The 10,810-nt window shown below is 41.2% G+C and overlaps 1 protein-coding gene across 1 annotated transcript in view; it reads left to right on the plus strand.

Annotated features, from left to right (window-relative positions):
* Positions 1–10,810, plus strand: part of LOC104082371 (T-lymphoma invasion and metastasis-inducing protein 2-like) — a gene marked incomplete at its 3' end in the record, with an annotated part of 41,701 nt that overhangs the window by 23,387 nt on the left and 7,504 nt on the right. The window contains exons 6-7 of the mRNA XM_009585482.1: positions 2,119–2,304; positions 3,528–3,674. Of these exons, the coding sequence (XP_009583777.1) occupies positions 2,119–2,304; positions 3,528–3,674 (333 nt within the window). The remainder of the gene's footprint in view (positions 1–2,118; positions 2,305–3,527; positions 3,675–10,810) is intronic.

The following is a 10,810-nucleotide window of genomic DNA, read 5'->3' on the forward strand; positions in this document are numbered from 1 at the left end:
TCTGTACCCATGGAGGTGTCATCCCAAAGGGAAAGACTTCACCTGAGCTTGTAGCTTTTGGCTTTGTGAAAAACTGACATCCGTGTTTTCATTCTGCTTGGGTGTCGACACAGAGAAAGAGCTTGTCACAAAACCTCCTATTGGAGTCGTCCCATGCGTAAAGTACTGGCAAGCAGAAAAATGCTCTGTGAGGAGTGTCTGAGAGCACAAAGAATGCAAAGCAAAGGGCAGTGATCAAATGAACCCAAGAAAAAAATGATTATTTTTTCCGGGGCACAAAGGATGCATGTTTTGAATGTCTGTGGTGAGAGATTAGATGAGGCGTCTTCGTTACGTGTATATCTCTGTCCTTTTTCTCTGGACTTTTGTGAATTGCTCTCATGATAAGCTTTTGTAAATTCTAACTTTTGCTTTTAATAGTCATTCCTTGAAAGTTTTTTTTTAAGTGTACTGTAAATTATAATTTTGCATTTGCAGATGTGCGAGATGGTGTATTGTCTTCCCTTTATTCACTCTCTCTGCCAAATAAGATTAACTTTTACTTCCAAAATTATAGCCATAACTGATGCCACAGTTTGTGAGCGCGCTTGTAAGGAAGCCAGAATAGGTAATGTCTCAGTTGTAGTACAAGCCTCAGCACCGTTTCTTAACAGGGCCTTTTTCACCCTTTTATTGCTCACTTCTTCATTCTTGAAAGTAAGAGGCAAGATTCTTATTTAGTTCTTGTGATATTTGGCAGCATCATAAGGAAACTGGACTGATTTTGCTTCTAGGTGAGCCTGCAGGTCATACTTCACCTGAGATTTTTATTGTATTTATCAGCCTGTTTTCTGAGGTGCTTGTCCCAGCCTTGGCTAATCTCAGCGTACAGTGATAATATCCTGTACGCGCAGGGACAGGCAGGGCGTGCCAGCGAAAGGTATGAAGTCAATGCACGTTAGAGAAAACGCGATGAACTTTCTCCGCAGCCCTAAACCACCTGTTGAACAACAAACATGCAGTGATTGGAGCTCACATTGGAAGATCAGCATTGTCAGGGGATTTTAACAATCTTCAGTACATGAACTTAGAGTACATTAACCTGACGGACATGCCTTTTCTGCTTTCCCATGTGTGAATGTGCCTACTCTATTAAACACAGCTGCCTTTTTATTTGTACTATTTATCGGTATTAATGTGTGTTGTACACTGTAGGGCAGATTTTAGCTGCAGCTACCAATCTGTAAGTTGGGGAAATGAAAAGCCAAATTTGACTTTTGTGCATTGCATAAGAATACGTGTTTGTATAGATGAGCGTGTATCTACACAGACACTTAAAATCTGTCACCTGAGTCCTGAGTTGGAACTTTATTTGTCTAGTAAAGATTTTAATCTCTTCACTTCCCTAATTTTACATTGAAACTGGATTAAGCTGTCTGTTACATCTGCATGTACCTGTGTAAGATATGTTTAAAAATTGCATGAAGGATATGTATACATTCTTGCTTTTGGTCCAGTGATTTGTATTGGGCATATATAGCTCATTTTTGCAGTTTGCTTGAGCGTAAGCATGTCTTAACCTATCAGTCAGACAAAGAACCGCATATACTTGCGTTGCCAATATTGTCTCCTGTTTACAGATAGAGGCCATAGGATGATAGTAAAGAATGAGCAGGACCTATCAGCGTAGCTACTTCACTTTGCATAGTGCATTAGTGTAGCTATGCAGCTTTGCTTTCGGCCAGCAAGCTATACAACCTAAGCTCATAAAAATGAAGGAAATAAAATTAATCTCTGAAAAAGAGAGAGAGAGAGAGAAAGGGAGGAGGGAAGCCTTCGTGAACCACAGGGTTGTGTTTTTATGTAACTGCTTTTGTGGCTATCAACTACCCGAAGTTCATGGTATGTTCATCTTGTCAGTATGCATTTAAGACCACCAGCTTTGTTTTATTTCAAGCCATCTTTTGGGTTGATGTAACACAATATGACTGAATGTGTTTTGGCAGGGAATAACTAATCTAATCCATATACTACCAGATGAAAGTAATTTACTATGGGTTTGTGGAAGAGCTTGAATTTTCAGTGCAGCCCACAAAGACATTTTTCCCCTTTTAATTGTCTCTTTTTATATCTAAACAGATCCAGCAATGGGAACAGAACCTGGAAAAATTTAACATGGACCTTTTCCGAATGCGGTGTTACCTAGCCAGTTTGCAAGGTGGGGAGCTCCCAAACCCAAAGAGCCTTTTGGCTGCTGCCAGTCGTCCTTCAAAATTGGCACTGGGGCGGCTCGGCATTTTCTCCGTCTCATCCTTCCATGCACTGGTAAGTCCGAATGCACTTTTCATGGGTGCATTACACAAAGCCATCATTAATATTGTACTTAGATGTGGAATTGTGCTGGGATAATACATGGCTGCACCTACATGCATTGGCTCAGAAAGCGCTGTTCCCTTCTCACCCTTTCTGCCTGTTCCTTGACTGCAAAAAAAATTTTCTTCCACAGACACAGAGTTTGAAACGGTGAGGATATGGCCATGACTTTTTTTTGGCCCCTAAGGACACCAGAATTGGGTACTTCTGACCTATATCTAAAAAAGAAACAAACCGAAATATTCTTCAGATGTAGATGAGTCATTGTGTTGACATTTTGTCACTGCGATTTCACCTCCACTGAGTTCAGAGTTTAAAGTCTATAGGAGCTAAGTCACTTAGAGCAAAAAGAGCCTAACAGTGAAATTTCCAAAAGTGACTCAGGTCCCTCTGGGCTGAGCTGGTCTTTCTTGGAGGTCTCAGATGGCTCTCTTTTTCATAAACAGTTTGATACCCTCCTGAAGAGGAGGTATTTTCAGAATAGGCTAAAACTAGAGAGAATCCAAAATTACAAGTCACTTTTTAAGAACTCTGGCCTGTGTTTGCAAAGAAGAATGAGGGAGATCCTCAGCTGCTGTCACCCTGTCGACTTTAAGTGAAGTATGGCGGTAGCAGGTTCGCCTCTGCTCTTTAACCTTGGCAGGGCTGTGAGGCTGGTCTTGGCAGAGAGGGGTGGACCACATCTGCTGCATGAGAAGTCAGTCTGAATAGTAGTCCTGAAAGTCCCGTCAGGGAATGTGGTTCTCTCTGCCACTGTTTTTATCTGTGTGGTTTATGTCGTTGCTTGTTAATAACTCATAGCACGTTTATCTACTATGTTTGGCAATTTTGAGAGTCTTTCTTCCTCTAGCAATTTCATGTCTGAATGATAGGTTATCATTCTTCTTTGGAGTCTTTTCATTAACTTCTTTTGTTGTACAGAGCAATATTTTCTCAGTTTCTCCCTTCCTGTGACCTTCTAATTTTGCCCCATGACAAAAAAATCAGACTATCACACCACTGGAATACCAAAACAAACATCACCGCTGGAAGTTTAAAACACTGTCCTTGCACCTTGGTATATTACGTTGAGGTGAACTGAAGTAACTCTCATTTGATGCCTCAAGTTGAAATAAATGTCAGTATTTTGCTCTTATGAAAGTGATATAGGAAGGCCTGTCTCTGTGTTTAAATAGATCTGCTCCAGGGATGAAGCTGCTCTCAGGAAACGTACCCTATCTCTTTCACAAAGAGTCCGAAATAAGAAGGGTTTATTTTCTTCGCTAAAAGGACTGGACACATTGGCAAGAAAAGGAAAAGAAAAGCGACCTTCCATAACTCAGGTAGATCTTATTTGCTGGGGATAGCATAGAAGGGCTTATTTCTGCTGGGGCTCATCCTGCGAGGTGCTGTTGGTGCACGGGGTAGGAGCCATCTGTCCATCAAAGTTGCATTCGCAGTTTCAGTAGACATGGCAGACTTACAATGGGAGCATCACTTGTGAAGAGTATATATCTAATTTTGGGTTTCTTTGTGATAAATAAGATTGGTGAATGAGAGTTTTTGACCCAGTGGGTTAGTTTATTATCAGCAGCATGAACCCATCAGGTTTGAATTTGTAACAAAACTTGCCTTCTGGCACATTGCAAACTGTTTCGAAGTAGGGTTTCTTTGGAGATAGCGTGTATTCACGGTCCTTAACACAGTGTTGTGCAGGCTTATGACTGGGACTCTGAAGTACTATTGCAATTTAACGTAGAGTAACACAGGTGAGTCTTCAAGGGAAAAAGAGGAGACACTGCTGCAAAGACAGCCGTCTTTGGCATGGCCTCTCAAAGCAACATGCCCTGCTTGGAAGTTCGTTTTAGCCAACAGAAGACTGCTGTCACGCAGGAGGCCAGCTGCAGGTGCAGACAGCTGACTAGTAAAGCCGTGCCAGTTTACACCAGCTGAAGGCTTGGCGCAGGTTTGATGTACTGGGGCAGGCTGGCCCCGGGGAGAGGGGTTGTGCTCGTGCGTGCCCCTGCTGAAGGGCTGCGTTACTGCTAATGGAGCTGCAGCATCTCACAGGGTCATTTTCTCTTTGTGAAACTAATGGCCCATGCATGCATTTAGTGTAAACCCCACACTTCGGGAGTCTGTATTTTCACAATGAAAACACAATTAAATGTGAAACAAAAGTAGCTGCCTTCTCCCTGACAAAAAGGTAAATAACAGCAGAGACACTTCCTTGATGGTGAGGCAGAAGGCGTAAAGGTGCACCCACACTCAGAACGTTACTATTTTCACTTTGTCATGTCTGCTGTTTGTTCATTAGTGACTTTGCTCCTGCTGTTCCGTGGCCCCTGTATTTTGATTTTATTAGTCAAAAATCTATGATCAGCACTTGAAAATTGGCTGTTATTGCATGTCTGGTAATCTGCTTGTGGAATATTTAAACAAGCCTATCTGTACGCATACTGCAATAGTCCCAGAGCTGATGCAACAGATTTAATGTTGCAAAATACACGTCAGGATTTTCTAGTCTAGTGGTTTGTATTTTTAATGGGTAAATATTTATCTATGTGTTACACTGGCATTAAGCTTCTTTGGGTGACTGTTACGCATTTTAGCATATCGATCGAGATGTGTTTACATGGTGAAATTGAATAAGAATAAACTCAAGTCTGTCTTACGAAAGAGGAAACTGAAGGAGAAATTTTCTCCAGGTCGTCCTTTTTATATAATTTCCCCTGTGCTCCCCAGCAGGTGAGGCCAGTCCGCGAGTCCTGCACCTCTATTTCTTTATTAATAAGAGCCCTGAGGGAAGGGATGTTATGCCCCTTAGCTCCGTTCCCAGTGGAGCTGATGCCTCACACTGTCTTAAGTGGGTAATACGTCCTCCCGTATGCTTTTTAGCCCGTGAAGGGGATTCTGCAGAGCTCAGGGATGGGGAATCTTATTTCTGTGGCAAGGAGAGGAGGCTCCTGCAGCCCTCTCAGCACTTTTCTGAGCGCGGAGGAGGGAGCCCTGGCGCAGTCGTGGAGGTGCCCCCGGCGCGTCCTCACCCTGCGTATTTCAAACCTCGCAACCAGCTGGCCCAAAAAAAAATGTTCATTTTCATCCACGAGCTGAGGTTCTTGATTTTTTTTTTTTTTTAATTAAAGATCCTACAATAAAATTAGGGGAATGTAAATGCTGAATGTTACATATGAATAACACCAGGCTATGACTCATACCCATAAAAGTGAGTAATTTTTAAGGGCATGGCTTGAAAACTGACCCATGGACCCAGAAGGCGGCTGAAAAGGGAGCCACGTCCTTGCTCAGACTTGTGTGTATGCACATAATTGTGTATCAAAATCAAAACAGGCCTGAGGCTGCCTTTCTTGTCATCTCCTTCAGCCCGCTGGGAAACTGGGTTAAGCAGAGAAGTGGAGCTCGCTTCTCTGCTCCTTGTGCTGCGATGTCTGTGTCAAACAATAGGTTAAAAATGTCTTGCTTTCTTGCATTTAATTAAAGTTCATTTGACTGGAGCTGGTATGTTTTAATCTGCTGTACCCTAGCTTCAAAATTAGATGGTATATTCTTGAACGTCATTGTGTCAGAGAAGTTTTTAATTTTATCTTAAGTTTAATTTTGTGGTATTAATAAAAAAAACGTTCAGAGTTTCTATGTTGGGAAGCTTTCGTAAACGTTAATGAAGTGTCTCAGTCTTTTACAAATCAGTTAATAAAACTGCACTGTAGCAGATGGGGGATGTCTAGGCTCACATTATCCTCAGTTTCTTAAATGCTTATCTGCTTTCTTGCGTCTAAATGATAAACTGTTTTGAGAAATCATAAACAATAAAATACTTTGATTACATCTGTGGGTGAGACAAGGAAGAGGAAGTTCAGAAGTGGTACCCTTTATTTGCATTGGCAGAAACTGAATTTCTTACGAAATTTTAAGAGAGAGTTTGTTGTTGTCTTGGATTATCCAAAAGGCTTTTGCTAGTACAAAAAAAAAAAAAAAAGAAAAGAAAAACCTAAACAAAAAAAGCTCAGATGTAAGTTTGATATTGTCCTGATTTGTTGACTGCAGAAGGAGTTAAAAAAATGCTATTTATATTTGCACTTCGGGAGAGTAATGTTATTACCTGCAAATGTCAACATCGTGTATAAACTGTCTAGATCTATCCGTGTGTTTATACAACCTTTATCACCAAAATATCTGATTGTATCCATAGCCATTTGTTGGATTTTTAAAAATTTATTTAATAAGCCTGACACCTTTGTGAGATACTTGTAGTTAAGCTTTCAAAACAGATGGGGAACGTAAGTCTCAGTTTCTGCTTTCATAACTTCCAAAGCAGACACAGTAGTCAGCTATTTTCATTACTTAGTAGTGTGGGGTTTGGGTCAAGTATGCCTTTAAAGCTAAGCTAAAAGTTTCCATCGATAGTGTCAAGCTAACTGCTAGGTTAGAAGAGATGAAAAACTATAGGGTAAGAAGTTTTAGGAAACAGCAACAATGATTTAAAAGAGTTCCTTTAAATCATTATGAGATTTGTAGCTGTACCTAACAGTATCCCGAAGGGTGAAATTATAACTTCAAGTGTAGTGCATGATTTGAAGGTAACTGACCTTAATCTTATTGCTAAACAGTAGATAGAAAAAACCAAGGACATGAATGCTTTTATACATATTTGAATGTGAGTGTGCATGTAGGCTGAAAGAGAAAACTTGCTTAAATTTTCTTTATAGAGGGAGATTTGTATTTCTTTAATACTACTTCTAGTCAGAATAAAGCGATAAAAAGTCCCAAGAGATCCCTGGGGTTACCAGGTTGATATATATTTATTCATTTAGTTTTCATTTTTATCTTTTCAGAGAATTTACCTAACACAGGTAAGAAATAAAGGGGTTTATTTGTTTAACCTATTTATTTATCTGTAATATTTTTAATAGATTTTTGATTCAGCTGGAGGACATGGATTTGCTGGTGTCCAGAATTCAGCCAACTCTACTGAGGTAAGACATGCCTGTCCTCATTCTGCACCATCTTGTTTTTAAATTCCTGAATATATGTCACTAAGTGTATGATGAGGCTGGTTCAGAAACCCCACAGAGGTTCATAAAATGCAGTTAGTGTTAGATGGCAGGATTATATTTGCGGCTATTCAGCCTGGAGAAGAGAAGGCTTCGGGGACACCTTATTGCAGACTTTCAGTACTTAAAGGGGGCTTATAGGAAAGATGGTGGCAGACTTTTTAGCAGGGCCTCTTGCGACAGGACAAGGGGTAATGGTTTTAAACTAAAAGAGGGTAGATTTAGACTAGATATAAGGAAGAAATTTTTTACAAACACTAGAACAGGTTGCCCAGAGAGGTGGTAGATGCCCCGTCCCTGGAAACATTCAAGGTCAGGTGGGACGGGGCTCTGAGCAACCTGATCTAGTTGAAGATGTCCCTGCCCACGGCAGGGGCGTTGGACTAGATGATCTTTAAAGGTCCCTTCCAACCCAAACTATTCTATGATTCTATTATAATTCTGCTAATGAAACCACTTTAATGTAAGTTTCTGAACATGTACGGTAGCCTTTTTAAAAAAAAAAAAATTAATTAAAAAAAAATCCCTAGAAACGTCTTCACAACACAGTGTATATACACTGTCTGAGAGAGATTTGGAACTGAGCTTATCTGAAAGCATCCTTCACAGTATGGCAAAATCCAAGGTGTATTTTTCCCCTTTGCCTACTTCAACAAAACCTGTTTATTTTGAGTATAAAGGCAAATAAAGTCTAATTAAAGTCTGTGGAGCGTACCAGCAGAGAAGTGTGAGTTAATATATAGTTGGAGATTGCCCAAGTAAAGGAAGAGGAAGCGGCATCCCCTGAACTGCATTACTTAGTAAATAGCTGCAGCTGATTTTCTCTGATGCCCAGGAGGAGGAGAGCTGCTGCTCGCCCCTGCCTGGCGTGAGTCATGGTCCTTCTCAGCTTCCACAGCCTCCCTGGGATAGCGTCACCGTCCCACAGTCTGGAAGCAAAGCAGGATGCTCCAAAATCCATAATCACATACATATAGGACCACTGAGTTTTGTCTGTGTACTGCGGGGCTTACACAGAATCCTTCTCCCTCGGTAGGCTTGAGCAGGCTCCAAATGAAAAATTCAAATTAAGTCTTAGGCACAGGGTTTCTGGACTTTGTTTTCTGTATGGTACAGCTGGATTTCTTTAATGCCAACATGTGCCAGACTCAAAGGAGTATTTGTCTTCCCATCTACCCCCTGTCCCTTTTCCTCCTTTCTTCCCTGAACTATGTATTTCCCATATGCAGTTTAAAACTTGAAAGAAGACTTTAAAAAATCATGCTACAATACTGTTCCCTTTCAGCTGAGTTTGTGTACCAGGTAATAGACAAAAAGTCAAAATCTGCATTTAAAATGAAATATTGCTCTTGAAAATGATTAACTATAATGAAAAGCTGTAATGAATCTCGTGAGGAAGATTGGGACAAAGTTCGTAATTTCTCATAGATTTTCATGTTTTTTTGTATTGTTATGTGCTACGTGGTTTATATTCTCATCAAGTGCATTCATTTAATGGCTAGGTAAGAAAGAAATATATAATTATGCAGAAGTTATACCACTGAGAGAGGCATCTCCCACTGACAGCAGCTAATCCTATAATGCTGTTTTTGCCTCCTGAAAGTATCTTCACATTTTGTCTGTTCTTTGAAGAAGTATATTGAAACACCTGAATTCCCTTAGTTACTTGACCACTTGCTTGTTACGTCCTGGGGTGTGAAAGTATTTAAACCAAATCACGCCTCTCTTTTCAAAATAAATTATAATTATGAGGGATTTCTGGGTGAAATGATCTCCTGTAGAGAACACTTACACATTCCTCCAGAATGTACCATTGGGTGTGGTGTGAGATGCCATCCATTTCCCACCTCAGAGACAGCAAACACAATTCGTTCCTGTCTGATCCTGTTAAAACATGGAAAGGTTTGGTCCTTCCTAAACCTGAGAAGAGGCGAAACCTCTTGGGTGCACCCCCTGAAGGTTTCTCCCGAAGGGCTGTGATGCCAGTCCCTTGGTTTAGGGCCGACCCCCTTGGGGTTGGGAGGTCGACGGTGCTGCCTTGTGCAACGGGGTCTGCTGTGGGTCTGCTGTCCTCTGGCATAATAAGTGCCTTTGCTCTTCCAGAACCCTTTCGAGGAGACAGAGAAAGGTTTTGAAGGTGCCAGGGAGCAGGCAGAATGAAGTCCTCTCCCTTTGGTGCCGTGTCGGGGAAGGGACAAGGTCTGGCTTCTTGACCCAGCTCTCACAACAGGGTTTATGTGTTCTCCATAGCTGCTGGATAAAAGCAGCCTGCTCCGAATTCGGGCAGGGACTTGCAGCCCCGCTCCCCAGGTAGAGGGGACTGGCGTGGGGGCAATGTCGCTGCAGATTTTGGGCCAAGCTTTTACAGAGTTTAGCAGGGCTGTGTGTTTCAAGACTGAAAAAATCCACACCAGTTTAGATGCTGAAATAGAGCTCTGGAGCTCAACCTTATTTCTAGAAAAACATTATTATTATTATCTCAACCTTATTTCTAAAACCTTTTTTTTAATGGGAATTAAATATAGCGTGGGCGTTTTTAAGATCTTGACATTTTGATGAATCATACGACAACTCAGAAATGATTCATCGTAACTCTGAAAACCGTTACTTTGGCATCAGCCCAGTTTCATTGGCTGATTTCAGATGAAAAACAAAACCAGCATGAAAACTTTTATAAAATGCTACCTGAGGAGTGCAGCGAATGACGAATAGTGAAGTCTGCCAGGGAGGCTGCATTTTCCCTGAAAAGGATGATAAAAACAGAGGCAAATAGCAGGGGGAAATTATGAAGTAACCTGTTGGTCCTGCAGCAGCCCTGTGGCACAACGTGTGACAGTCTGCAAATCCTGGCGCCTATTTCTGGAAAATTGGATGGGTTGTTATAACTTTATGTGGCAATGAATGAATGAACTATTGTAGAATTAGTCACTGCAGGCTTAACAGGGAAAAAAAAAAAAAATCTCTTTTCATGTCAGATTTTCTGAGATGGAAAATGTGGATGAAGCAACAGTACCTTGACTGCAGTTAAGGAACATAGTTGTGTTTAGTAACAGAGGCGAGTTTATCTCAAGGCGTATGCTTGAGCACCAGTGTACGTGGCAAGGAAAGGAAAGCATTTTACACTGGCTGCAGAACTTTCTGTCCTGTCTTAAAAGCTTCTGGAAGAAGGTGGCCTTAAACCTATTTCTCATCACCTTCATCCTCGTGTTTTGGGTTGGTTTTGTTTTTATCTCTGGCAATAGTGAGACTTAGTTCTCTTGGACAGATTTGAAGAACTACTGTTGCAGTGCAATAAACCATTGTGGTAGTTACAAATCTCTGAGCTGCTGGGAGCATCTCCCTACCTGAGGCAATGTAGCTTTGGCTTTCCCTGGAGGAAGCAGCTGGAGAATTCAGTCTGACTCATT

This window comes from Fulmarus glacialis, unplaced genomic scaffold, assembly GCF_000690835.1.
Source record: "Fulmarus glacialis isolate BGI_N327 unplaced genomic scaffold, ASM69083v1 scaffold12439, whole genome shotgun sequence".
Classification (NCBI taxonomy): Eukaryota; Metazoa; Chordata; class Aves; order Procellariiformes; family Procellariidae; genus Fulmarus; species Fulmarus glacialis.